The sequence below is a fragment of the Mytilinidion resinicola genome, assembly GCF_010093595.1.
Source record: "Mytilinidion resinicola strain CBS 304.34 unplaced genomic scaffold BDZ99scaffold_19, whole genome shotgun sequence".
Taxonomy (NCBI): Eukaryota; Fungi; Ascomycota; class Dothideomycetes; order Mytilinidiales; family Mytilinidiaceae; genus Mytilinidion; species Mytilinidion resinicola.
This window is the reverse complement of record NW_022985455.1, coordinates 88,752-115,919: the sequence shown is the minus strand read 5'-3', so window position 1 is coordinate 115,919 and position 27,168 is coordinate 88,752. Positions and strand designations below refer to the sequence as shown.

General features: G+C 51.9%; 10 protein-coding genes across 10 annotated transcripts in view; 5 read left to right on the top strand and 5 right to left on the bottom strand.

The window, feature by feature from the left end:
- The first annotated feature begins 2,301 nt into the window (after nucleotides 1–2,301).
- BDZ99DRAFT_501944 (uncharacterized protein) lies at nucleotides 2,302–10,051 on the top strand. Its single transcript, XM_033723855.1, has 2 exons — nucleotides 2,302–2,550; nucleotides 2,605–10,051. The coding sequence occupies exons 1-2, from the start codon at nucleotides 2,355–2,357 to the stop codon at nucleotides 9,690–9,692; spliced, it is 7,284 nt and encodes a 2,427-aa protein (XP_033572021.1). The 5' UTR covers nucleotides 2,302–2,354; the 3' UTR covers nucleotides 9,693–10,051.
- Nucleotides 10,052–10,326: 275 nt separating this feature from the next.
- On the bottom strand, nucleotides 10,327–10,665 carry BDZ99DRAFT_524780 (uncharacterized protein; the record flags this gene model as incomplete). Its single annotated transcript, XM_033725934.1, has 1 exon — nucleotides 10,327–10,665. The coding sequence occupies one exon, from the start codon at nucleotides 10,663–10,665 to the stop codon at nucleotides 10,327–10,329; it is 339 nt and encodes a 112-aa protein (XP_033572020.1).
- A 329-nt stretch (nucleotides 10,666–10,994) lies between these two features.
- BDZ99DRAFT_112167 (uncharacterized protein) lies at nucleotides 10,995–12,036 on the bottom strand. The gene is made up of 3 exons (XM_033712425.1): nucleotides 11,851–12,036; nucleotides 11,407–11,797; nucleotides 10,995–11,344 (listed from the first exon to the last, which is right to left on the bottom strand). The coding sequence occupies exons 1-3, from the start codon at nucleotides 11,943–11,945 to the stop codon at nucleotides 11,156–11,158; spliced, it is 675 nt and encodes a 224-aa protein (XP_033572019.1). The 5' UTR covers nucleotides 11,946–12,036; the 3' UTR covers nucleotides 10,995–11,155.
- Nucleotides 12,037–12,891, bottom strand: BDZ99DRAFT_112166 (uncharacterized protein). Its single transcript, XM_033712424.1, has one exon. It carries the CDS (start codon nucleotides 12,780–12,782, stop codon nucleotides 12,129–12,131), a length of 654 nt encoding a protein of 217 aa, XP_033572018.1. The 5' UTR covers nucleotides 12,783–12,891; the 3' UTR covers nucleotides 12,037–12,128.
- A 510-nt stretch (nucleotides 12,892–13,401) lies between these two features.
- BDZ99DRAFT_112110 (uncharacterized protein) lies at nucleotides 13,402–14,855 on the top strand. The gene is made up of 3 exons (XM_033712422.1): nucleotides 13,402–13,503; nucleotides 13,553–13,829; nucleotides 13,881–14,855. The coding sequence occupies exons 2-3, from the start codon at nucleotides 13,621–13,623 to the stop codon at nucleotides 14,440–14,442; spliced, it is 771 nt and encodes a 256-aa protein (XP_033572017.1). The 5' UTR covers nucleotides 13,402–13,503; nucleotides 13,553–13,620; the 3' UTR covers nucleotides 14,443–14,855.
- Nucleotides 14,856–14,869: 14 nt separating this feature from the next.
- On the top strand, nucleotides 14,870–15,294 carry BDZ99DRAFT_466723 (uncharacterized protein). The gene has a single exon (XM_033720854.1). The coding sequence runs from the start codon at nucleotides 14,920–14,922 to the stop codon at nucleotides 15,178–15,180; it is 261 nt and encodes an 86-aa protein (XP_033572016.1). The 5' UTR covers nucleotides 14,870–14,919; the 3' UTR covers nucleotides 15,181–15,294.
- A 551-nt stretch (nucleotides 15,295–15,845) lies between these two features.
- Nucleotides 15,846–16,593, bottom strand: BDZ99DRAFT_466721 (uncharacterized protein). Its single transcript, XM_033720853.1, has one exon. It carries the CDS (start codon nucleotides 16,317–16,319, stop codon nucleotides 16,041–16,043), a length of 279 nt encoding a protein of 92 aa, XP_033572015.1. The 5' UTR covers nucleotides 16,320–16,593; the 3' UTR covers nucleotides 15,846–16,040.
- A 3,788-nt stretch (nucleotides 16,594–20,381) lies between these two features.
- On the top strand, nucleotides 20,382–21,009 carry BDZ99DRAFT_112039 (uncharacterized protein). Its single transcript, XM_033712421.1, has one exon. It carries the CDS (start codon nucleotides 20,555–20,557, stop codon nucleotides 20,867–20,869), a length of 315 nt encoding a protein of 104 aa, XP_033572014.1. The 5' UTR covers nucleotides 20,382–20,554; the 3' UTR covers nucleotides 20,870–21,009.
- Nucleotides 21,010–21,575: 566 nt separating this feature from the next.
- On the bottom strand, nucleotides 21,576–23,376 carry BDZ99DRAFT_396370 (MFS general substrate transporter; the record flags this gene model as incomplete). Its single annotated transcript, XM_033715987.1, has 5 exons — nucleotides 21,576–22,353; nucleotides 22,414–22,619; nucleotides 22,667–22,741; nucleotides 22,812–22,836; nucleotides 22,886–23,376. 5 exons carry the CDS (start codon nucleotides 23,374–23,376, stop codon nucleotides 21,576–21,578), a joined length of 1,575 nt encoding a protein of 524 aa, XP_033572013.1.
- Nucleotides 23,377–26,328: 2,952 nt separating this feature from the next.
- The window catches only part of BDZ99DRAFT_490699 (TPR-like protein), a gene marked incomplete at both ends in the record, with an annotated part of 1,991 nt that continues 1,151 nt past the window's right edge, over nucleotides 26,329–27,168 (top strand). The window contains 2 exons of the mRNA XM_033723066.1: nucleotides 26,329–26,347; nucleotides 26,436–27,166. Of these exons, the coding sequence (XP_033572012.1) occupies nucleotides 26,329–26,347; nucleotides 26,436–27,166 (750 nt within the window). The remainder of the gene's footprint in view (nucleotides 26,348–26,435; nucleotides 27,167–27,168) is intronic.

Genomic DNA, 27,168 nt, shown 5'->3' with positions numbered 1-27,168 from the left:
CTGGTTGGCTTTCTATTCTTGCTCATTACTGAGATTGATATACAGACGTTGAAACTCCCGTGGATCCAATCGTCACGGCGCGATACTACACAGCTCTCTGTTCTGCTCGGTTGAAGGTGATGCGCAGTCAGAGCCTTGATCTCGCCCTTGTGTGTCTATAGGTACGCCAGTCTCCGTCTGAGTCGGGGTTAGTTAGGCAGAATTGAATCGCGGCTATTTAATTCCTGCGTTCTGATTGTCCGTCACTTGATAGGCTGTGGACATCGTGAGCTTGATACTGTGGTAATGCTGCCGCTGCCGCTCGCTTCTGGGTGTAACGGAATCTGGCAGCTTATTCTCATAAGCGTTGCAGTGATTGCCTATTAGCCAGGAGAGTCTTTAGTAGTTGTTGGTGAAGGCTGTTATTGAAGGATGTTAGGAGATTTCTTGGCTATTATCGGCGACGGCTGGATAAGTTTAGAACGTTTTGTATTGCGACGAAATAATCCTGGAACGACACGCTTGTTGTTGAGGTGGTCCTAGGCAGCCTAGGCAGTCTTGTCCGCAAAGGCCACTGGTTGCTAAAGAATCGCACGATGATAGCACTGATAGGAGGAGAAGGGGTAGCAACTGAGTTAGACCTAATGTTAATTTACATCGTAAATATAATGAACTGTCCCGTTCAACATAAAGGTTAAGCTGAAAGAGACTTTGTCAGGAGCGTCCGGATGGTCAGGTTTCTTACTCACCTGCAAGAAGATCGAGGTGGGAGAAAGTAAGACGTCGGAAGGGAGTTAGGCTCCGGTAGTATTGGAAGTGTGTAAAGTAATTAAGGAACTTGTATTGAGAGTTGGCCGTTAAGTTTAGTACGTTAACTCAATAACAAAGGTTGAGAACGAAGGAGGGAAAGCAACAGGAAACCCTCCAGATTATTTGTCCTTTTTCTCAATATCATCCTATTGGGTGCCCGGATGCGTGCTGAATAGATAGATTGATAGAGCATGATAGAAAGATGATTATAGATAATTCTTAGAATATCACAGAGAAAAAGTACATGGTTGAGAAAAGGGAGAGAAGTAGAAGCCATTTCCCTACGTCACCTAATTTCGGCCTATAGAAGAGCCGGCAGTGCCATACCAAGAAACGGGCGCCAAGCCCAATTTCCATTTTCATTTTGAGCCAATATCAACGTATCTACAATCTCTAGACTTCCCAGTATAGTAGTGAGGCTCTAAAACTCGGATAAGGCCCATTTGTGAGCATGAGGAGTGATAAGAGCTCGATAGTGGTGCTGTAGTGCAGAAATTGCGTGACTGCATGAAAGAAGGCTCGCCGCAAATCAAGGGTGAAGGCGACGATGCGGACGTAGTTTTGAGGTGGGACGTGTTCCAAGGCTTTAGGAGTCGCCACAGCACACATCTTACCCAGAACTGTGGGAAATAATGATGTGTTGCACAGAGTTGATTGGAGTCAATGTACAGATGTACAGCCCCTTTGCCCATCCTGTGGTTAGTGTATCTCATAAATGCTTCGTAATAAAGGCCTTTTAGTTAACCCTGTAAAGGCTATTACAGCCAATGAAATCTCTCTCATCAACTTCCAGTACCGTAATTTACCCTTGCCGCCACCTGCACTCTCACCACAGAATGCGCAAAGGGGCTGTAATCATCCATCTTTTTTCTCGGCACGGGGGTTTCTAGGCCTGCAGAGGGATGGACGTTAGGCGCAAAGAGAAAACGAAAGACGTCGTGAGGGGTGTCACTGTCTCACGAGATTGCCACGTCACGAAAACAACGATCCACCTGCTATCCGAATGCACTCACCATGTCTGCACCACGTCCGATGGCACCCCGTGCTGTGCAGCGGCGTAACGTCTTTGAATGCCGGCTGCATGAAAATCTGCGCTGGAACCCGCCGCGAGCCATCGACATCGCGAAGTCAATTGCGAGCCCTCTCTGACGTGGCCCAATTACTGGAGGCCAAGCCGCCCCCCATATCTGCGGAGCAGCACGGGTGCTGCCAGCAGATGCAGCCCGACCATTTTCGAAGGCCCCGTGGAAGCCTCGAGTTGACCTGATCTCATTTTCTAAAACCGTCTGGTGATGTGTTGCCGCTGCCGCTCCTTGCCCTCTTCCCGACTCGCCTCTTCGCATTGAGCCACGAAGGCGCTCAATGCTTTTCCTCACACTTTTTTTCATTCGCCGCTCCACAGTTATTTCTTCTTCCCCCACGTTCTGCTCTTGTTTCTAAGCGCGTCATTATATGTACAATGGCCCGGAGGGCGTCCAAGAACAAGAGCAAAGTAGCACACCCAGTCAATCTCTTCGACTCCGCAAAAGACACCACCCAGTCTTTGCCATCTTCAAATCAACACAATGCGCCGGTACCATAACGTTGCGATTTCACCGTGGTTGGACCCGTTTGCCAGTGCGCTGACACCGGCGAAGCCCTACGCTCAGTCCGCCGAGTCTTCCGCGTATAAACGCGTAATACAATACCCCCCTCCAGTCTTCACACATCCGGACGTGCAGATGATATTAGAAAGTGATGATGAGGATGATGGAGCTGCGGGTAGGCGTACCAAGACAAACTGTCCATAGGCCTTTGCAATTGACTGTCAAGTAGGCGCCCCGGTAATGTCTGGAGCATTGCCTGTAGAAGAGGCACCACCAGCACCAGAACCTCCAGCAAGCGACCCAGAACCACCGCCTCCGCCGCCTCCCCCTCCGCCTGAACCTGAACCAACAGAAAGCCAGCCAGAAGTGGACGCACCACCTCCTCCACCCCCTCCATTCCCTCCACTAGAACCTGAGGAGAGTTCAGCTGCAGCAGAAGATGTCCCCGAGGCACCCGCCCCACCAGAGGCTCCAGAAGAGCCAGAAGTCGTGGAAGAACCTGTAAAACAAGACGAACAGAACGATGATGGTGACGGCGGTGCACCGCTAGACGAACCCGCTGCTAGCGAAGAACCCGTCAGTGAAGCACTACAGGACGCGGAGCCTAAAGGCGACGACGACAGTGCAATCCCGGCTACGGAAGGTGACCAAGGTGGTGTCGAGATAGTCGCTGACAGTGCCGAGCCGGCATCGGAATCGAATCCTTCGCCTGATGACCCAAAGTCCGAAGGTAGTTCCCCAGACGCCACAAGTGATGGACCTAGCGAAGAGAACACGCCTGCGCATGAAGAGCCAGCTGAAGAGCCTTCTCCACCAATTGAGCCAGCAAATACTCCAGAAGTGGAAGCTAGCGCCGATGATACTACGGGTGAAGCCGCACCAGAGCCTGGCCCACCCACTGAAGAACCGCCTCCTGGCCCTGACGAAGCACAACCAGTCCAGGAGCAAGCAGCGGAGCCTGCAGAATCTGAAGATACACCTTCTCCTAGTGCACCCGAAGAAGTAAAGGAGCCAGAAACAGCACCTGAAGAGTCCGCGCCGACTCCCGAAGAAGGTCCGGGAGAAATGGAAGCTGTAATACCGGACTCCGAGCCCCCTCCACCTCCCCCTCCGCCTGCCCCTGCGGACCCTGTTGCGGCTGAAGAAGAACCTAAAAGTGAAGATGTGCCATCATCTGATCCTGCCGCTGATCCTGCCGCCGCAATGCCGCATGAAGAGAAAAATGTGCACTTTCCTCCGGACATGAAAGAGCCCAAACCTAGCACGATCGGGAGGAAGAAGAATAGCAAAGCGAACGGTAGAGGAAAGGCCAAAGGTTTTGTGAGGCAAAAGGACTCACCAGCGCCTGCTCCTGCTCCTCCTCCAGCAAAAGAAGTCAAGAAAAAGGAGAAGGAGAGTAAAGCTACGCCGGCTCCGCCACCACCCTCTTCCAACGAGAAAAAGAAGACTCCCACTAAGAAAGTGGAACCAAAAGCCAAGAGGGACAAAAAGAGTAAGGGTAAGAAAGGGAAAGGAAAGGTGGAAGATAAGGATTCCGAGTCTGCGTCACTTGACAAGGAGTCCCCTGAGGTTATTGAAGTTCCAAACGACCCTCCGGCACCACCTCCTGAACCAGAAGCCCCGGCAGATGTACCTACAGATAGCGCTGAAGTGCAAAACGAGGTCCCTCCACCACCCCCTCCGCCACCTGACGAGCCGGCGGACACGCCGCCAGAAAACAGTGATGAGCAAAACGATACAGTCGAGGCGGAAACAAGCACAGGGGATGACGTTCAAGACGACTCGCCTCCCCCGCCTCCGCCTCCGCCTCCCCCGCCAGAGATGCCCGCAGAAACGCCCTGGGGAAATGCAGAAGAGCCATCACCGCCAGAAGATGGTACCCCATCAGACAGTGTAGAAGCTGAAAGCGAGCCCGCGGAATCGAAACCGCCTGCGCCCACCGAAGATTCGTCAGAGCCCAGCGAGCCCGTTGAGCAACCTGTGACATCGCCTTCCTCCGATGATGTTGCAGTTGAAGAGAAGGCCGTTGACCCGGAGCCCGAGTCTACCTCAGCCCAGCCCGAGGAAAGTGAAGCCCAAAACGAGGCTCCTTCACCACCCGCCCCTCAGGAACCACCTGCAGACGAAGTCGCTGAGGTGGCCGAAGAAAAGCCGGAAAATGTGGAAGCTGAGGTCCCCGTGGAGGAGACACCTACGAGTACTGATGACGCCGAGCCAGCACCAGAGCCAACGCCACCATCACCTGAAGAAGCTCCAAAAGAGGGAGACGAGGGCGAGAGTGCTGAGAAAGCCCTAGAGGACTCAGCTGAGGCAGCGGGTGATGACGCGAAAGAAGAGGAGAATACGCCGGTTGCTGTAGGTGAAGAAGAGGCGGAAAGTGCAGCTGAAGAGCCCGCATCAGACCCAACTCCACCTCCGCCTGAAGCCCCTGTTGAAATAGAAGGCGAAATAGAAGGCGAAACAGCACCAGATGAGCCAATCGAGCCCACTTTCGAAGAGCAGAAAGACGAAGAGGCTTCACCAGCTGCTTCACCCGAGGCAAAAACGGAACTCCCAATTGAAGAACCTGCTTCGGAATCAACTGCAGCTCCTAAGGAAGCAGCAGAGCCAAGTGAACCTGTCCCTGGAGAAGCGAAAGAAGAGGAAAGCGCACCACCAGCTGAAGCAAAGGAATCGGAGGCCCCAGTCGTTGAAGCGCCCACGGAAGTGGCCTCCGAGGACCAAAGCGGCCAGGAGCCGCTTTCCATTGCCGAAGATATTCAGCTAAAGGCAGACCCTGAAGTGAAGGAACAGGAACCTGAGACTGACGGCGCAAAGCCCGGAGACTCGGCCGTCGAATCGCCTGTTGCTACCGAGGAACCGGTTGTGGAAGAATCTGCCCTGGAAAAGCCTGCTGTGGAAGAAACTGCTGTGGAGGAAACTGTAGCCGACGGACCAAGTGTTGAAGAACCCGCCGTCCAGGAGCCTGCTGCGGAAGAGTCTACAACCAACAAAGAAGAAAATCCCAATGTTGAAGAAGCCGCGGCCCAAGAACCTACACCAGAGGACCCTGTCACCGAAACACCGTCTGCTACGGAAGTGGAAGAAGGAGTGGCGCCTGTAGGCAGTGAACTGGCTCAAGACGACGACCCCAAAGGGGTAGCTGAGTCGACCGAAGGAGAGAATGCGGCTGAAGCGCTCAAGGAGGCCGTCAATGATGAGCAAGAGGTGGACGAAGCGGAAACCCCTGAGTCTGTTCCTGAAGCTCCAGCTGAGGAAGAGAAGGCGACTGAAACACCCCCGGAAGCTGGCGAAGATGAACACAAAGAAGACGAAGGGGAAACCCCTGAACCTACTGCCGAAACTCCAGCCCCTATTGAAGAGGAGAAGGTGGATGAACCACCTCCAGAAGTTGGTGAAGATGTACACAAAGAGGATGAAGGGGAAACCTCTGAGCCCACTGCCGAAGCTGCTAACCCCGTCGAAGAAGAAAAGGCTCCTGAAGTACCCGCGGAGGTTGTCAATGATGAACAGAAAGTAGACGATGAGGAAGGCTCTGAACCTACTGCCGAAGTTCCACCTACTGCCGAAGAGGAGAAGGTGGCTGAAGCACCCCCGGATACTGTCAGTGATGAACACGAATCGGATGAAGTGGAGAGTCCCGAGCCTGCTACAGAGGATCCTCCCGCTGTAGATGCCCCAGGAGAAGAAACAGTACCCACTGAGGATCCTACTCCTGCCGACGAAGAGAGCCCAGTCGACACCTCAACGCAGCCCACCTCGGAGGCTCCCGATGTAGATGAGAAATCAGACGACGGCCCTGAGGCAGCCGACCCAACCGACAGTTCCGAGACAAAGGAGCCAGAAAATGTGCCAGAGAGTTCAGACGCAGAGTCTGCTAATGAGTCTACCGCGGTAGAGACGCCCAGCGATGCCGCTCCAGCTGGTGAAGATGCCGCCGTTACGGAAGAGGCCAATATTGAACAAGTTCCTGTCAGCATCGATGATTCCCCACCAATCGAGGCCGAAGCCATGGCCCCTACTGTTCCAGATCCGGCTTTAGAGCCTCCCGCAGATAGTCCTGCAGAAGACCCTCCTACAGAAGACAAACCCCAAGTGCCCGATGAGAGTCCAGCAGCAGAAAAGCCAGCTGAACCTATCCCGGAGGATGTCGTTAGTGAGCAAGAAGTTGAAGCCAAGCCAGAGGAACCTCCCCCTGCACAAGAAGAGGAGACTAACGCGCCAGAACAAGCTAAGGAGCAAAAGATTAATGAGAGCCCAACCACTCAAGAAGAACTGGTCTCAACAGAGGCGGAAAATCCGGAGGATAAGCCTAGCTCAGAGGATGTCGGTAGTAGTGAGCAAACGCCCGCCAGCGAAGAGGCTACCAAACCTTCTCCTAAGACTACTTCGCCCGAAGAACCTAGTGAAGAGCCTAGTCCAGAGGTCCCTGAAGGCAGCGAAGAAGCTGATACCGATGAACCCCCTGCCGAAGCCCCATTGGATACCGCGACAGTAGACGTGCCTCCTGTAGAAACAGTTGAGGTTGAACCAAAGGTTGAGGAAGCTCCGAAAGATCCTCCTGCTCCAGAAGGAGAAGCGAGTGAAGCCCCAAGTAGCGAAGAAGCCAAAGTGGATGAAGTGGGAAGCCCTGCGCCTATTGTAGAGGACTCCCCGGCAGTAGAGGACTCCCCAGCAGTAGAGGACTCCCCAACAACAGATCCGCCAGCTGAAGAGCCTGCCCCCCTTGAAGATCCGGCTCCAGTCGAAGACGCTTCTCCTCCTCCTGAGGAGCCAGCTTCCGAAAAACCAGCTCCAGTCGAGGAGGCCCCCCCTCTCGAAGAATCAGCCTCAATTGAAGACGCTTCCCCTCCTGAGGAACCAGCTCTAGTGGAAGATGCTCCCCCTCCTCCTGAGGAGCCAGCTACCGAAGAACCAGCTTCAGTCGAAGATGCTTCTCCTCCTGCTGAGGAACCAGCTCCAGTTGATGATACTCCCCCACCTCCCGAAGAACCAGCCTCAGTCGAAGAAGCTCCTCCAGAAGAACCAGCTTCAGTCGAAGACGCTCCTCCTCCTCCTCCTCCTCCTCCTGAGGAACCAGCTCCAATTGATGATACTTCCCCACCTCCTCCCGAAGAACCAGCTCCGGTCGAAGACGCTACCCCACCTCCTCCCGAAGAACCAGCTCCGGTCGAAGATGCTACCGCGCCTCCTCTCGAAGAACCAGCCTCAGTCGAAGAAGCTCCTCCCGAAGAACCAGTCCCAGTCGAAGACGCTCCCCCTCCTCCTCCTGCTGAAGAGCCAGCCCCCGTCGAGGAAGACAAGGCGATCGAGCAAGTCTCGGAAGACCCTCCGCCTCCAGAAGAAACTGAGAGTGCTCCACCGGCTGCAGACGACCCTCCAGTCATCGATGCCCCGGCCGAAGACACTACCCCTACCGAAGTGCCGGCCCCTGTGGAGGAAGAAAAGGCAATCGAAGCACCCCCAGAGCAACCCGCCTCGGACGCGGTGGATGTCGAGCCAACACCGAAAGACACTGCTCTAACCCCTCCCGAGGAAGAGAAAGCGGTTGAAGCACCTGCCGAGGAAGAGAAAACGGTTGAAGCGCCTGCCGAGCCGCCTGCAGCCCCGAAGACTCCACCCAATGAATCCGCCATAGCCAACGAACCAGCTTCTCCGAGTTCGCCCTCGAAAGAGAAACGGCCCAGGCGGTCCTCTTATTCGAATCGAGATGCCTGGGCTCGACCGCACCAACACCGAAGGAGACGAGAGAGTGATGCTAGCATCGGTGGAATCTCTCTCGTCGCTGCAGTAAAGGCTATCGGGAGTGCCGGAAAGGAGAAGCGGAGAGATAGCATGACAAGCAAGGATTCTGGAAAGGCCAGGGAGAAGGCTAGAGAAGTGATCAAGGACGCTAGCAAGGACAAGGGTAAAGAAAGCAAGAAGGAAGGAGACAAGTCTAGTCCTCGAAGCCGGGAACGGGAAACAGAAAAGGAGGCTAATCGTCGTACCCTTCGTGCTGCTGAAGAAGAGGTTGAACAACGCCGCAAGCGTCGTGACTCACATCGACCCTCTGACAGTAAGAAGAAGGACGAATCTCGGCGAAAGGCTCCCGCAGAGGCAGAGAAGAAAAGGACTGAGACTGAGGAAGAACGGAGGATTAGACATGAGGAGCGCAAGGCCGCGAAGAAAGCTGAGGCAGAGAAAGCTGAGGCAGAGAAAGCTAAGGCTGAAGAAGAGCGCATTGCCGAAAAAGAGCGCATTGCAAAAGAAGAAGCCGAAAGGCGAGCGCGCCATGAGGCTAGAAGAGAGGCAAAGCGGCTTGAAGCTGCAAAACGTAGGGAAGAGGAAGAAGCGGCGGCAGCAAAGCGTGAAGAAGAGGAGGAGGAAACGGAAAGACGGCGTCGACGGCGCGAGAAGAAAAGGTTGGAGCGTGAACAAGAAGCCAAGAGGGCGGCCGATCGAGTCCGACCAAAGGCCAAAGAGGTGGAACGACCAGTGACCAGAGACGCTGCTCGACGCGCTGCTGAAGAAGATTCTGAGGTGTCTCCTGCTTCTCCGGTATCTCCTCGCGGTCCTTCAAGACGGCAGACTGGTCTGAGTGATCGCGCCCGTGACGCTTCACCACCTCCATGGGCTAGAAGAAACAGCATTCTCGGAGGTCTTTTTGGTCGATCAAAGACGGAACCTATAGTACCTATCGCTCCCAAAGTCTTGAAGCCTGTCAGCAAAGTCAAGACGGATCCGATTCCTCCGCCAGCGGTCAGAAGTCTTGGGAAAGAGAAAGAACGCCCGACAAGCAGCAAGCTAAGCTCAGAAGACAGTCAAGGGGAGCGCCCGCATCACCGACACAGACGCCACTCCCATCACCACCGTCAGAGAACCGAGTCAGAAGAAGCAGAACACCGAGCTAGGAAGGAGCGTCGCGCTGCGCGTGGTGCCAAAGAGAAGGAATTCGAGATGTCAGGAGCTGCAGATGGCGGAGGTGTTACTTTGGAAGCAGAGCCCGAAGTAGTCCCCGAAGCACCTCGTGAAGCACTTCGTGAAGCACCTATTGAGGAGCCACCAGCGCCTCCCGAGGCCCTCGTCCAAGACGCGGCTGCTGTAGTAGGATCACATTCTCCCGGCGAACGACGTGCGCATCGATCCAGCCGAAGGATGTCAGTGAATGAAAGACCCAAGACTGTGAGAGCCGAGAGCGATCGACCGCGATCAAGCAAAGTCGAGAGTGCTGAGAAGCCAAGAATCTCGAGACGAGAGACGGAGAGGAGAAGATCTAAGAAAGACGAACCGCCAATGAAAGGATTCTGGGGAGGTTTGAGGAAGATGGTTGCTTGATTTTTGTTCTCCCTTCTCTTCTTGTTTGCATAATTATGATTGATATGACATTTTACATTGCTGGCCTCGATTTAGCGCTTACGAAATGAGTCTTTCGGATACGTTTTTTTCGTTTGTATTGGGCGGCATTTTGTAATTGTATGCTGTATGAGTCTAGGGAAGTAACATATGCATTGCTGGGAGCTGGCCAATTGCGTTCGTAGTGGTCTCTCGAGCCTAAGAGACGATTTTTTTTTTCTATTCATTTCTTGGAGGTAACATTGTATTAGTCTTAATGATTGACGATTTCTGGCTATTCCTACAATACCAAATTATGGTTTGTACTTGCAATAAATCTGTGCACACCCGTTTACCACTGCTTGGGGTGCCCCTATAAGCTTTTAAAGTTCCGAATGTGATGTCAACTTCGACATCGTGAAAATTGAGATGCTTGCCACTCTCAAGTGTGGTTCAACGTCGTTCTGAGAAGTGCGTCAAAGTGTCGATGATAGGAAAGAGCGACGGTTCCTACCCATTTTGAGAGAATCTCAACTGCCGCAAAAGACCCCCGCAACAGCTTCGACTACAACCGTGAGACAGCCTATCCGTTTTGTCTAGCATTCTATTCAGTTTGCTCAACCGCTTTGTGAGAGTCTTAACCGCCGCGGAAGATTCCCGCAGCAGCTTCAAGGACATCCATAACACTTCCTATCCGTTTTGCTCCACATTTTGCAAATATCCACCTATGGCGGAAGACTCCTACAGCAACTTCAAGTACATCCGTGATGCAGCTCCGGATGATATCTGGCTTTGATGTTGAGAGACCGTTCGGATTCTCGGAGGAGGCATTGCTGGAGGCGGTGGAGGGCACGCTGAATATGGAGGGGCTGGGGGGTTTTGGGAGGATTGAGGCTGTTAGCTGAGTCTGGGGTATGGCTAGGCTTGAAGGTTGTGCTACGATCTGTTGAAGAGGGAGGGGATTAAGGCGAGGCATGAAGTTATACGGTGACGGTGCGGTTGGGTTAAGAAGGATGTAGTTAGTGTGTGCTCGAATGATTCATGCAAAATTGTGGCCGTGGACTTATGTTTCTCAGATGTACTTAGTATTAAACTCTCTAGTTCCAGTCTGTTATAACGGTTGTAGCAAGCCTAGGAACAGATGACTCCTCCACTCATTCTCCCCAGCGCATTTCTTCGGCGTCTGAGGCGCTCTACCTTTCGCGGAGGGAGTGCGTCCTGTGCCTCATCCCCGTGGCATCCCAGCTCTGCACTCCGAGGATGGTGTGCCTCCTGTGCCTCGTCCCCGTAGCATCCCAACGCTGCCGTCTGAGGAGGGGTATGCCTTCCTGTCTCCCCGACCGACGGATTCCTTCGTTGAAGCGATGGAGAGCACTTGGTGGTCGGATTGCCCTTCTCTACTCATCCCCGACATGGAGTATCCCTCCTGCACTCACTAGCATCTCTTCCCGACGATTTAACGTACCTCAACCATGTGGACTGGTTGTCGCGCAAGTCGGAACTCTGCCTGGGAATGTGGTCGATTTTGGCAGCACATTGTCCGTAAACCACGGAAGGAAGACATTTTCAACCCATTGGCCGCATAAATGCCTGATTACGGCGACTAAACGGTAGCAGCCGGCAATTGTTTGCGTGTCCCCGACTGGGTACGGAAACTTGATAACCTCCTTTAGTCCCATGTCAGACATAACCATACAGTCGGAGACTTTCAGCTTACCACGCTCGTTCCGAAATCAACAAGCCAATACAAATTCCATATATGACCAAACACAATGAAGCCTGGTAGTGGCGTACATGTCGTGCCTTTTGTAAACCGGTCGATCTGGTTCTGCCACGCAGCTGTCCACATTGCAAGCTTAAATTTGGCATCATCCTCATCGTTGTGACCTCGCTTTGTCTCGATCGACATAACGGCAGGTTCGTAGCGCGTGTGGGACGTCTGGTTGATGGTTCGAAGCTCCTCCTCCGGTACAGCGCGCAGAAGATGCCGAATCTGATCAACAACGGTCGGGGGTGGTTTAAATGTGACGAGAAAGTCGACAATTTTAGGATCGCTGGGGTCGTCTTTGTAGAGAGGGGCAAACTCTTTTAGGGGCTTTGCCAGCGTCCTGTCCGGCATTAGCATTGCAAAACGTCTAGTACCGGGATGACACGCTCACACATTGACAGATTTGAACCTTTTTTTGATCGGCTCCAGCGCACAGGAGAGAAGCGGCTGGTGAACCTTTCCGTTCCAACCAGGCTCGTGAGATCCATCCACAGAGCAATCACGCGCAGCGTCTCGTATCCCCTTTAAGGTTACGAACTCGATTTGATGTGCGGCAGCATGTTCAACGTCGTTTGGGGGAGTGGGGTTTCGGGTATCTGGCGCGGCCACCATGTGAGGGAACACACGTTCCTGTCGCGCCAGATTGGTCTGGGGAAATAACGTCAGCGTGGTTAATTACTGCAGCGAAGGGGCTGGCAACATACTTTGATGGCTGCGGGAATGATTCCAACATTGCTGCACAGTGTCTCCAACACCTCCCAGTGAGAGCTAATTTCTGGTGGAAGCGGATGCTCGTCCTTGTCGTGGAAACAATATCGGAAAGGTTTATCCAGCATTTCCATGTCGCTCACCGTCTTTGTAGGGCTTGGAGGACGTCGCCCAGAGCTTTTCGACTTCTGGCCCGCGCTCCCAACGTCCCAGGGTGCCTGTTCGACGGACGCAGTATTCGCTGAGATTGCCACGGTGTACTGTGAAGATGATGACGGCGACAAAATTGGGTGCGTGAGGTTGTCGAGCGCGGTATCACAGCCAGCGGTGCGACCTCTTTTACCCTCGGGCAGTGGAGCTTCTCCTGATGCTCTCTCCTCCCGCGCCTGCCTCCCCCTCGTTGTATCCTTCGGGGCGTCTACGCACTTCCTCGGACTTCTTCTTCTCGCTAGGCTCTTTAATGGACTTTCCGGTTCCATATTCATGTTCCCCGCAACCTCGAAAAGCGCCCGTCGCTTTCTTGGTTGACGCGGGACTGGGTTCCGGGGCCGCTTGCGTGATGAAGCAGCCTGGACGTCAGAGAGCCAGGCGGAGACGATGACGCCATCCAGGGGCATTGGACCATATATAGCGGATATGAGGCGTTGAGATGGCGCGAGGGTTGAGTGAGGATGCTGAAGGCTGAGGGGAGCTGGAGTGGACCTTCTCGTCTTGAGGCAGAGGTCGGGCGCACGCTAACGTTGGCGAGGGAGCCGATCTATGGCCCTCATTAGGGCCGAAAATTCCCCACTTCCGGCCCAAGTCTAGCGTGGTGCTGTTGCTGAGTCAACCAAAGCGCACCGCTTTCCCAAGCAAACAGCTCTCTCCTGCAGAACCAAGCCCACCGTTATCGCCAACACCGTTATGGATGACGTCGACGCCTGGGTAGATGCCATCCCATCATGTCCAGAGAACTTTGAGGAGCTTGCAATTCAAACTTCCCCTCCATCGTATCTGAAACGAAAGCATCGCTCTCCGAACTCAAGTCGACGCGTCCGTCCAAGACTTGGCCCGTCGGCGCGATCATCTGCGCCAAACTCTTTCGAGATGGATTCAACTACCGACGCCTCTTCTGTCACTTCGCTCGACTCAAGGAGAAAATTAAAAGCTACGAGTCCGTTGAAAGGGCGCAAAGGCTCGCAAAGTCCGGAACGAACCCAGCGCGTCTTGCTTGAGCAAGGGAAACCTCCCATTCGCATTCGACAACCAGATGGCACAAGTCAGATTGTTTCGTTGCAAGAACTTCAAGGTATACTTTCCGAACGCTTTTCTGACGATTTCGTCCCGACATACTTCAAGGTACGTTGCCATGATCATTTCTCTTGCTCCCATGTGCTAAAAGCTAACCGGCGTCCGGTCCAGCACCGCCTCCGTCAAGCCGACCCTGTAGCTTTCAAAAACGACATTCGCTCTTACATGTTCGACCGGTCAGATGAAACACTATTGGATCAAGCAAAAATGGATAGGCTAGAGTCACTCTGGAGTCACGTGCAACGCATTCACGCAAGGGCGAAGCGATGCAACGATAATAATAAAGACGAAAATGCTTGGGCAAGAGTGGTTTGGGACGCTCTGGAAGCGGTAGTCGAAGAGGGTGACATGACTTGCCTAGAAATTAACAGCGTGTGAGTTTTACCACCGTTTCTATCTACATTGCTAACGTTCAAGCTATTTAGCCAGTCTCAAAATATACATTCCGATTTCCTATCCATAGGCACTTCTGGGCTGACTGTATCCAAGAAGGCGGACTTTGTGCTTGCATTTAACGAAGACGACGATGACGACGTTCGCAGAGTCTATAAGAATTTCAGATCCATTAATGCGGGTGCCACACTCAGCCCAATGACAGACGCATACACCTCTGGGGTTACTCTTGCATGTGCCATAGAGCTAAAGGAGGCTGGGGGAAAAGCCACAGAGGCCGAAATGCTGCTTGCGGTCTACCATGCAGCTATGCTGTGGAAAATTCGGGAGCTGATCAATATGAGACGAAGAACGCCTATGAACGAGGAGGAAGTTGAGAAGCTGGTGCCATCAGTGGTAGGATGGACTGTCATCGGACACAAGTGGTCATTGTACATTTCCAGTTTATTGCCTGACAACAGTATTGTACGTCATAACTCCTCTTTCGAATGTCTTTGTTTTTCACTGATGTTTTATTCGTTAGATGTGCCAGGGACCTTTCGATGGGTTGCAGGCCAGTACTTCCACCCGTCACGGCATACTCCTCCTTCTTGACTTGTTAAAACGTGTGGCTGTGATGGCTTCCAGTAAGCTATGGCCAACAATGCGAGAGATACTTGACGGAGAAGAGATTAGAGGTTGGAGACATCATTTTGGGAAGGTAAACGATAGTGAGATGTGAATTGAAAACTAAGATACGAACTTTTCCATGCGCCACCACGGTAGTCATTTTGACGTCCGCCCTACCCAGACTCTGGTTCCACCTCACCCATACAGTCGCTTGCAAAACCGGCTTCCCCTCCCAGCGCGCCGCAAGATTCTCTCCAAGCCACTTTTGGCGGTCGCCTTACTAAACTAAGCTAAGCGACAAACAAGGGTGCTGTCACTTCATGGAGTGGCGATCTTATAAGCTGCGCCACATGTGGCTTTGCTCTCTTATAATTTACACTTCACACTCTGCACTCCCAGGCAATTCGGAACATCCACGTATGTATGTATGTATGTTCTATTATGGCCATGCACCCGTAGGGTATGGGCCGTTACTATGCGCTAGCTGAATACATCCTGCCTCCGTTAAACCCAGAAGCGAGCGGCAGCGGCAGCGCCCACCTGGACTTGAAGGTGCGTCCTACATGCGTTTTAGTCACGCAACCCATATTCGACAAATTCATAAACAATGCGCATAAACACATGATATTGAACATATCGGCGAGATACAGAAGATGTGCGCAAATTGCGCTTCGAGGATCAGAAAGACCACCGGACTGGTCAGTCGCCTGTCCAGACTACTAAGAGATTGAAGGCGGGAAAAGGCCCCGATTGAACGACTAACCACTTGGTTCGGCGTCAATAAGATCCTCTGACCACCCACCGGTACCCTAGGTAGTTGAAACTCCTGCATCGAGGACTGCAATTATATATAAGCCACATTGTTCGCGACAGTATCGCCAACAACTTACCACCAGTGAACTATTGAACGTAAGCTACGGTTCGTAATTAGAGGTTGAGTACTAACCGAGGTTTTCTGATGTGAATCGGAGTTATATGTATTAATTATTGCAGCGCCGTCTATCCACACATAGCAACTCCCTGAATCTGGCAAGTCAGGGTATCCGTTGTACTTTTTGTTGAAATTCAGAGTACCGGGTGAGTACCACGAAGCTGTAAGTTTGCATCAGAACTAAACAAAACTAATCCAAAATATAGAGAGGATTACCGCCACCAAAACCCCAGGCGTGGCCATTATACGTATAATGCAAGTCTTGGTTATGTTTAGCGTCGTGCCATATCGCCTTGACGCTGAAGTTTGACCAGAAAAGAAGGGTAACTCCACGGAAATTGGCGTTTACGCTCGTCTCGAAGAACTTTGCTACGCAGATGTCAAATATTGACTGTAAGGTCTAGCAGCAGAGACTTACTTGGGTCCTCCTTTCCCCTGGCTAACGCTAGGTCGTTAGGCTTATCGACGAACTCCTCGTAGCTCTTCGTGCCGCCGAGCTTCTCTACGCCAAGGAGAAGATCATGCATGGAGCACTTGATGCCATTCTCGTGTTCCAATGGTGCCTCGAGCAGTCCAAAGATACTGCGTGTAGCGCTGCTGATGGGTAAGTCGGGGCATAAGGTGGCTGGCTAGGGGAAGCAGAAGTATGCAATCATGTCACGGGCAGCATGGCCACTGATAGCGCATGCAAAGGGACCCGGCATGGGCGTTCCGTAGGAAGGAAAGGTGCATTATCTTGATATTTCCATGCCACCCTCTTCCCCACCCCCATCACAATCATAACTATGACCACGACCGCGAGACGGCCGGACTTCGCAGCGGTGTCAGTAGGACGACGAGTGGGTGAGCGGGGCTCGAGCCAGCACAAGTACGGACTTGCAGTTTCGAGAGGAAAGGTCGCAGCGACGACACCAGTTGCATCTGACTTCATGCAGAAGCGTTCTACATACAGCATCTTCCTGCGTCCGGTGACCTAGCGCGGAAATCAAGCCACGAAATTACCGTATGAGGTAGCGATTCCGGACGCCTTTAGGGGGGGAATCACAGCGCCCTAGCCAATGAATCTTCCAGCCGGCTCTGCATTAGCCCAGAAAAGGAGGTTTGCGAAGGTCGACTCAGTTTTCGCGCTAGGTCATCGGACGTACAAAGAGGCTGTAGGGGAAAGAAAGGAGCTGAAACCTCAAACGCCTGCAGAGCATGGGCAGTGAAGCAGCGCGGTCAGGCGACCGCCGTGTCCTGCTGCGGACTTGCCGTCTGATTGTACATAAATAAAACCCGTCAGCTCGCCACATTATTGTCGTGCCCTTAGCTAGCACCAGGGCAAGCTGAGCATATAGCAAGGAAACGCGAGAAAGTATGCGTGTCGACGACTCAGCCCTAGGCTAAGCGAGTAATTCTTTGCCGAGCCAAATGATACCCTTTGTTCAGAGATAATGATTAAGTCGGTAACGGGAGTAGAGCCATTTCTCAAAACTGAGATCCGGATTGTCAGAGTACTTTTCTATGTACGTCTAGAATTTTAGAGAAAGCCTCTGGTTCGTCGTTGAGATGATTGTTGTTGAAGTTGATGGCTTTAGTGGGATCGGGAGGTTCTGGTATTTGACGAATTGCTCGCCTAGCCCTTGGACCAAGGGACCCTAATTGGTACCTAGGGTATATGCTATGAGCAACTGGGCAATACAGTATCCCCCCCTGTACGGATTGGACACGATCGTGCGTATAACAAGGGATTTTACATACAAAAACCCTTGTTTTGCGCACGGTCGTGTCCAGTCCGTACAGGGGGGGATACTGTAGTTTTGAATGCCAGTTTCTTGGCGCAAAAGGGCGCTACTTTGATCGAGACGACACCACATCATCGCAACACCATTCCACGGTCGGTAACATACTGTCGGCGAACCTCCAACGACCACCGCAGTGCTATCCATGCGACTAGAGCTGTCTGTCCATATATTCAACTTTCTGCTCCGCCGGCTTATTTGATAAGCGCGCTCGTTTCTACAGTTCCCTCTGGTAATGCTAAGCGATGAATAGCTAAAAGATATGCAGCAGGAGACTATCGTACGGGGTGCATAACAGGGGTCAATCAAAAGCCCTTATCGTGTCGATCTGCGGGGGACTAACACTGCATCACTGCATCGACGGCCGCCAGGACACAGCGCTGCCATTAACGTCTCACCGGCCTCCATCGCGGCGAGCGTGTGGCCATTCGCTCTGTGCCGTTGGGGGCTCACGGCTGCCAGCATTGCCGCCGTTGCCCCCCTCTTAATTGCAGCGATCCTGAAGCCAACTGTCATTGCGTCGCCAGACTCTCTGATAGGAAGACCGCACAGCCAATGCCACCGTCTAACGTGGTGGCCTCCGAGAAGCTTTCCTATTTGCCAAGGGTGGGCCTAGATGGCGCTGACTGTTCCCAGATTTCTACCATGCCGCACGCCATGTGCAGAAACGACTTCCAAGGCATCTCCGATGCAAGCCTTTCCGGGAATTCGAGAAGGGCCTACCGGTTGAGCGATTGGGCACTTCCTCGGATGGTCTAATCTCGTGGCAAGCCCGTGTGCTTAAGCGATGAGAGACTTCACTCTTGAGCGACACGTGACTTTCCCAAGCCATCACAGTGCAGACCCAGTATCGCCCAAGCCGATATCGCAGCTGCACGCGATGCGCTGCGTACCGTCATCACCTGAGGACATGCTTGCAACACTTCGAGGTGCTTCGCATAGAAATCCTGTCTGCCCTGAGAGTCTGTCCAGGGCAACTAGAGTCTCAGATATGCGTCATGCAGACCTTCGAATTACCTTCTGATTCCTCTTGACCTCATGGAGCACTTCAGACATCGTTGCTGTACCATCACACGCGCGCGTCCAAATTCTACAATCTTGGCTTTGAGCAAGAAACGCTTGAATCTGACCTACAAGTTTGGTTCAACCGAGGGAGTCTCGCATCACAATTCTATCTCGTCCTGTCACTGTGGTGGCTTTCGTCTACTATTTTCCCATTCGCTACCCAACATGAGATCTGTAATACATATTGCGAGAGAACTTTGAAATCCAGAATAGCAGGTGGTGAATCTAGGGCAGCACGAGCGGCTTGGCAATTCTGGATTTCAAAGCCCCAGCACAGTAATCTGTATAAGTACAAAGGAAAGAAACAAAAAGGAGGAAATGAAAAAAAGAAACGGACTCTTAGCCCCGATCAAAGGTGATTCAAAAGATGACTTCGAAGCCCGAACCTGCCACAAGGCTCCCGATATTGCCAAGGTGGTGTGGATGCTACCGTTTCTTTCCGTCAAATCTTAAGAGCTGGAGTCATAATGCGTACGTCAAAATCCATATAGTCCTCTAAAAGCTTGCTGGCATAAATCGAAAGAAGCAAAACAGATGAGAGGCCGAGTTCGATCATAAAAGTCTTTTGGTCTGGGGATGCCCTTTTTTGGTGTTGGGATCCAGGAAGGTTGATCATCGCTTCTTTTTCGGTGAACTGCCGTTAGCAGGACCCGATGCTTCGCGTTTCTTGCTCGGAGAAGACGTAGCGGTCTCGACAGCGTCGCGGCTCGGTGGGCCTTGTAGAGGTGCGTACGCTTCGGGTTCGGTGGAAGTCTTATCAGGCATCTATATGGTCGTTGGCGCCGTCCTACTACGCCTGCAGGGCTTTTCCGCGACAATGGAAGTAGAAATCAACTTACATCTTGATGCTCGGGGTGATTATCTTTGCTTTTAGCATTCTCCTTCTCTTGACGCTTCTTGCGTCTCCTGCGTCCAGCCTCTTTCTGGCGTTCAGCCTCCTTGTTATTCCAATTTAGTTTTATCTGGGCCGGCTTTGGAGTTAGAAGAGGCCTGTTGCGTCCAGTTACCTTTTCTTCTTCCATCTTGGGAGCTAATTTAGCTCTGTCTTTCTCCTTCGCCTCGTGAGCCAATTCAGCTCTTTGTTTCTCCTCCACCTCGTGAGCCAGTTGAGCTCTGTGTCTCTCCTCCGCCTCACGATCCAGTTCAACTTTATGTCTCTCCTCCCTCTCGCGAATCAGTTTAGCTCTGTGTCTTCCCCACAGCTCCTGGTTGTCACGGTTCATCTGACGTACTGCGGGCGCATGTGTCACCTTCGGATACACTGGAATCCTGTGTCTTGCCAGTTCGGCATCCAAACGATCCTTCAGAGCCTTCTCTTCAGCTTTTTCCTTGGCAAAATCGCGTATGTGCCACAAATTTAACAACGTATGCGCAAGATCCGTCTGTTCATCGACGGCCTGTTGTTTCTGTCTCGTCTCTCGAATCTCATTTTCCGCTCGCCCTTCCTTGAAATTCGCCGGCACGTCGGGGTCGTCTATCGTGTCATTCGAACTAGTACTTCCTCGACGATGATTTTGTGCTTGCTTGAAGATAGATCGGCTCTTTTCTTGTTTCTCCAGAGAACGCCTTGTTCTTTCCTCTTCACGGCGTCGAAGACTCTCAGCGTCCTCTGCCTGTTTCTGAAGGGCCAGCTCAGCGTCAAGAAAGAGACTGACGAGGGTCGTGGCTGCGTCTTTCATCTCTATCTTCTCCCTCTCGGCTGCGGCCTTCATCTCGACCTCCTTCTGGCTCTGTCGTCTTGTCGTCATTCGTTGGGCCTCCATATTGAGTTGGTGTATTGCTTGTGGTTTGTACTGTTGGTAGGTAAAGCGTTCGGTCGTATCTCGAGTGTGAGTGCTTAGGTCTATTCGTGTGTGTCGGTTGCTGTTGGTGTGCTGTTGGTCGGTAGGGTGTTGTGTCGTAAGTCGAGTGTGAGTACCTTGAGAGGGAACTCGACTTTCTCAAGTACTTTCTGGAGGGCGCGCTCTGATGCATTTCCTGAAGGGTGCGCTCTGAAGCATTTTTCTTCTACCATGGTCAAATGTCAGCTGGGCTTCGGTACCAAAGGCTTGTTGTGTACCAGAACCATAGTACCGACCCGCCATTGTGCAAGGGGGGCCGTAGAGTTTTCTAGGAGGGAGAGTTTGGCGAACAAAAGGAAACAGGACCAGGAGAACAAGACTGCATCCTCTAATTTTCGGCAAAGCCTACAGAGGCCTCGAAAATATGGCATCAGGGCTGCGACATTGCGCTCGCCAATATTTGGGTGTTCACGCTGTTCCACGGTTGATATCAATATCTTGGCGGCGCTCTGATTCCAACCCACTCCCCGTCAGGAGCAATGTGGACAATCCTTTGTTTGGGAACCGTGGAAGCAATTTCGATCACGAGCGGGGAACGTTCGCCTCACTTTATGGAAACCACGCATGGGTTTGAGGAGTGTTCATTCCTAATTAGTACTTTGCGCTCGAAACATCTCAGAACTATTGATGCACTCTACTGGCTTTCAAATATGGCACGGAAAACCCCATTGCATTTCTGGCTGTTGCAATGCCTCGTCATAGAAATCGGTACACTCGTTTGCTGCTGCATGAAGAACTTCATAATATTTTCCACATTCCGAATAAGAGAGAAGTTCGGCATTTTGGACAAGTAGTCAACTCGCGAGGCCACCCCAGGCAGCGTCAAGAGGGTGTAGGCAGATTGGAAGTGTATCTGCTTCTATTAGTACGTTGAAGCTCCATAACGCCGCTGTTGACACATTGTGTATGTTCGAAGTGTTGGAGGCAGCCATAACTTGCGTTGGGGATATTGTGAGTGCTTTCCAGAGGGAAATCGAGCTTCTGAAGTAGCTAGGTGGCCGCAGCATCCAGGCCTATCCCTTCTGGTCCCTCCGTCGGGTTCGAAGCCTCCATCTATTTTCCCTCTTTTCTCTGCATGGCCACTCAGCCGTCTACGCTCTTGTTCACTTGCTTTTCAAGTCACAGCGTGTTCTTGTGCCGTATCGCTGAGAAGGTCGCAGTACTATGGTCGGCGATCACTGATTTAATCACTCATACACATTTGTTTTTGTATAGCTATGGTATTGTAGACTGTTGAATGTCTTTTGCCCTGTGACCTTTTTGATGCGGTGACTTCTGTGCTGCAGTGATTGCTCCGCTTTAGTAGCGCCTCCCTATTTTATTGTGAACACCGAGCGGTATCTAACCCGTCAATATGATCCGCAACTCACGCCCACTCTCCAGAGGTCTCACTTAGCCCTCAAGTCTCAGGAATAACCGCTAATTCGATATGGAATCTTAAGGATATATTACACTCCCCCCTCAATGCCTACTGAACCAACTCCGAGATTTTGGCGCGACTCACACCTCAAAAACCTCCTTCTCCGTCCTCGTCTCCGTCGCCTCCTTCTCTTTCTCACCCGCCACCCTATACTTCTCCTCGCGCCTCCTGGTCCGCTCGGCCCTATGAGCCGCCTTCTTCTGCTTCGCCTCCGCCCTCTCCTGATCCTCCCGCATCCGACTAATTAGCACACTCTTCTTCCGAATCGTGTGCCCATACTTCCAGAAGATCAAGGGGATCGGTATCAGCGAGACCTCCAACAACCCGAGGAACGTACCCGCCCAATGCGGGCCCAGCTTCGCGTACAGCGACGGCCCAGCCAGCGGCAGACAGCCGCCCATGATGGACCTCAGGACAGCGTTGCCAGCCAGCGCAGACGCAGCGTAGATACCGTAGCTATACACAAGATAATTCGAAGCATAGATGAAGACAGCGCAGTTCCCGGCACCAAAGGGGATGCCCGCGATGATAGGGACGACCCAGTGCACGTTGGGCGTGCAGGTCCAGGCGAAGATGAGCTCGCCGACGGGGATGCTGATGGCGGCGATGACGACAACGGAGACCATGGCCTCCGGGGCGACTTTGCCGGTCGCGGGGTCTTTTTGGTGCGAGTTGATCATGCGCCGGATTAGGGGCTCGCAGCAGATGGTGATGAGGCCGCCGATGCCTAGGCCTAGGTAGCCCAGGCCTGTGAGGCCGGGGGACCAGCCGCGCAGGTCGGAGAAGACGATGGGGTAGGCGACGAAGCAGAGGTAGAGGATGCCGTAGATGATGGCGATGTAAAGGTTCCAGAATATGCTGGGTTGAGTGTTAGTAGAAGTGTTGGAGTGAAGATATTTGTGGAGAAGCAGGGCATACCAGATGGGTTCGGTGATAGCCATGATGCATGGCCGCTTCAGATTTTCGGTCACCAGAGGGATCAATTCCAGTTTCACGTCGTAGCGCGAGAACCAGCGATCATCTCCTGTCTCCTTTCTGGCCTTGGCTGCTGTTTTACGAAGGATAGCGGGCGCGTAGGTTTCCTTGACACATGCAATACAAATAGTAGAGAAGCCTGCAAGTATCTATCGGTGCGTTAGCAGGACTTCTTCGTCAGGAAAAGGATGCTTACGAGGACAACCCAGTTAGTCCACCGCCATCCTAGATTCTGGTAAACGAAACCGCCGACGAGTGGTCCAAGTACGGGCTACGCGAAGACATCTGTAAGCACGTGACATGAAGAATAGAAGACGAAATGAATTATTGAAGTTACTAACTCCGTTCATAGGACCTATAGACCATCTGCATGTTGTCAGAAACTATTACTGAGCTGCGATGGCATTTCACTCACACACTGAACGCAAGAGCGCGATATTCCTCATTGACCAAGTCGGCAATCGTGCCAGGGGCATTTGCCAACATTGCGCTTCCGGCAATTGCACCAAAGAAGCGCGCAATTAGGATCCCTTCAAGCTTCGGCGTTAGAGCACACGGAATTATCAAGATGGTGAAAAGCGACAAAGACACTAAATATATCGGCCTACGCCCCAACATCTCCGAGAGAGGCGCAAGCACAATCGAGCCAAGCGCAAGTCCAAGCAGGTATGTTGTCAATCCAAGTACCACTATAGTTTCATCTTCGATATGGAAGGTCTTCATCATTCCCGGAATTCCAGAGGCGTACGACGTTGAGTACATGACTACGGTGGTAGTGCATATGCTCATACAGCCGATGATCAAGCACTTGACTAGGACACTCCATTCTCTTGGGTCGGCTCCGTCTCCATCTTCAAAATCAACCTCGAACGCAGGATCTGTTGTCCCATTTGTTGCAACTGACATGCCTGTCACAGCGCTCATCCGCGACACCACCGGTGTGAGTTTTTCGACTGCTTCCACATTGTATCCGTGACGGTGGGTCTCGTGGATTGAGTCGGAGTCGCGTTCTGAGTCACTACTGGATGATATCGAGGAGCGCGAGGAGATTGAGGATTTGCGGTCGTTGGCTTCGATATCTAGGTCTTTCGTTTTGGGAGCAATCGAGCCCGATGGCGATGAAGTGGCGTCTGGCGCATCTTTGGCCATTATGCTAGGCCCTCGTATAGCAAAGCTGCGCAAAGTAGCTCGTCGTCGTGTAAGTGCTCCAAAGCAGGGCTTAAAAAACGTTGTAAATCTTTTGCGATGACTCGACTCGGGGTATATACTAGCGAGCGGTCGTTTATCCCCAATTAGACATGAACCTCAGCAGAGTCTGAAAAAAGAAATTTGTGCAATTACGGCGAAGAAAGTATGAGAAGAAAGGAGATTGACAGAGAGAAGAGAAGAAGCGCAAGTCGCCATGGCGGTCTGCATGATTCAGAGGGACGCTCTCGCGGCTTGATACCCGTTCGCAAACCCCTCCGCACCTCTGACCCGCGACCAAGGAGGGGGATCTGCTCCAAGTGGTGGGGCGTCATGCTTTTGCGGTGGTGGTTGCTCTGAAGAGGCATAGTCCAGCCACAACGTGCCGTTTTTGCCAGAAGACAGGCATCTTCCATCCTTCGCAAGGGTCATTAGTCAGCAATTTTGGCGGGAAATCACGCATTCCCGCTTCCATTGGCTGCTGGTCTGCCATATCTGTTCCAATATCAATTGTTCTTTTGATTCGTTTGTGGACAAAATGTTTTCATATTACATTTTTCCAACCCCATCCTCACGATTCAAATCAAAGTGCTTCAAGGCAAAACTTCTAGAGTACAGAAGAAAAGCTTCTCTGTCCACTAGCTCCCCTAGTCTGATTCGCGTCGTCAATCGTGGTCCTGCTTCCGACGAATCGAGGCCGTCTAAGGGTGAAGTACCAGTGCCGGGTTGCCGGTCGGAAGAAGCTCTCCTTTAAGCTGCTGTTCGGGAAGAGTTCCGCTGTGCGGAAATGGAATGCACCAATCATATCATCACTTTTTGGAGCTAATACCGTCCATCCCTGCGTCGCGAGACACCCTGTGTGCCGAGACATCGTCGACATTTTTCCACAGAAAATTCTCAACTCCGAACTAAGAGCCAAGCTACTCTCGGAACAGGTAGCGCAGGGTCCATATTTAATCTCTTCTTTGGTTCAGGTATATATATCCGGTAGTTACCATACAATACCACTTTATACCTTGAGTGTAGTTTATTCCCTACTTCCTTTGGTAGACCCTTGGCTGCTAGATGGGTGAATAAACCGCAAGGACTTATCCTTGTCATAGATCAACACCTGAAGAAGATATGCCAAGACTATGGAATTCCTTCTCGCGTTCTGTGCGCTGCTTTAATTATTTGTATCGCGACGAGCACAATCGGCGAGCAAAGGTCAAGGCGGCAGTTTGTAAGACTTGGCCGAAAGTAGTCTAGCCCAATAGGGGCTTGGCTAGGAGAACTCGCTGTTGCCTAGAATCTTTACGGATGCACTTAACACTTAACCCTCCACCACGGTCAGTCTGCTGTGTCAACGAGACAGTCACACATATCAAAGATAGGCGACGAGCCCACACCAACCGTCATCAAGTCTTCTTAGCGTCAGTGGAGCTACTAATCCAGTCAAGGTCCAGACATGACGAGGCTAATTTTTAAAGCAGAGCGCACAATAGAAATGCAACATAATGCGGGTTTAGCAGTCAACGGAATTCCACTTCTTGCTGCAGATGCACAGAGCAGTGACCATCTAGAAAGCTTTGAGGAGTTTTTCGAGCATCTCAATCGGGCTGCGAAAACAGTTCTTCCTAGGACATCAAGGAGATATCGTGATGTTGTTGTCCTTCTCCTACGATGACAAGATGATGATCTAGGGACGGAAACTGAAGTAAACGACCTGGAGTGTGTATTTCGAGACATGTACCACTACAGAACCGAAAGATATTTGATTCCGTCAAGCGATTCGGCGACACAACTGGAGTACAAACTCAACGATTTCCGCAAGGCTTATGATCATGAATCCAGCCTTTTGATTCTATACTATGGCGGTCATGGCTCCCTAGACTTCAACAAACAACGACCAAGTAGAAGTATTTGGCAAGCAAATCGAAATGGAGGCGCATCGCTGGTATGGTCTGATCTGCAAGGTATCCTTGAACGCGCCAAGTCCGATGTTGTTTTCATCCTAGACTGTTGCTTTGCCGCAAGTGCAGCAAGATGTGCTGGCTCAAAAAAGGGGCTTTGGGCATGCAATTCGCAGGTTACTACGACTGGTGTCAACGACAACTCTTTCACACAAAACCTCATCGAAGAGCTCAGGTCACTAAGTACGTCACGATTTAATATTGCTATGCTGCACGCCCGGCTCATGAGACGGTATCGTAAACCTGGCCCTCATATGCTTCTTACTGAGCCTTGGTACACATACCTTGGAGATACCGCGTTAGCTTCTACAGAAATATCTCCTCAGTCATCGAACCAGATGAGCATTGTAGGTAACATCCCCCTGTTAGAAATCTCAGATTCAAGTTCTAAACGGTCCTCAGCAGATACTACTGTCAGCATTGATCAATCGATGACTGAAACACTGGTATTACTTGCAGTGCGACTCAAAGACACAGAGCACACACCAAAACTGTTATCTTGGCAAAATTGGTGCCATGACCTTGCGCCGGATGATATCGAGTCGGTTCATGCGCTTGGGAGATTAAAGATACGTGACTTGATCAAGCTGGAAGCGCAATTCCTCAGCAACTCATACCTCCTGTTGATTTCTCTCCCGATTTTCATCTGGGACAGGCTTCCTAGTAGTCCGGCATATTCTTTCGTTGGGTTTATCAAATCAGCGAATCTGGTATTTCCGTCATGGAATCCCCAGTTAGAAGTTTATTTGAACTCATCAACATACAAAGAAGATTGGACTAGGGTAAAGACAATCGAAGACCAGTCCGAATTTGATTGGAACCATCAAGGCGGAGATGAACAGAATAGGCAGCTGAGATCTAAAACGGCTTTGGCCATAGATTATGAAAAGCAAGGACTATGGGGAGAATCTGAAAAGTTATTCAAGGAGGTCGTGTTTGCTCGGCAAAGCGCTCTTGGGGATGAGCATCCAGACACGCTGACTAGCATGGCCAATCTAGCGTCGACGTACAGGAATCAAGGCCGGTGGACGGAGGCCGAGGAGCTAGAGGTGCGAGTAATAGAGACGAGGAAGAGGGTGCTTGGCGAGGAGCATTCTTCCTCGCTGATCAGTATTGCCAATCTGGCGTCGACGTACAGGAATCAAGGCCGATTGAAGGAGGCCGAGGAGCTTGAGGTGCAATTGATGGAGACTCGCAAGAAGAAGCTCGGAGCAGACCATCCAGACACGCTGACGAGCATGGCCAACCTGGCGTCGACGTACGGGAATCAAGGCCGATTGGAGGAGGCCGAGGAGCTCGAAGTGCAAGTGATGGAGACTCGCGAGAAGAAGCTCGGAGTAGACCATCCAGACACGCTGACGAGCATGGACAACCTAGCGTCGACGTACTGGAATCAAGGACGGTGGGATGCTGCCGAAGAGCTGTCTATGCAAGTGATGGAGACTCGCAAGAAGAAGCTCGGAGCAGACCATCCTTCTACGCTGATAAGTATGGCCAACCTGGCGTCGACGTACGGGAATCAAGGCCGATTGAAGGAGGCCGAGGAGCTTGAGGTGCAAGT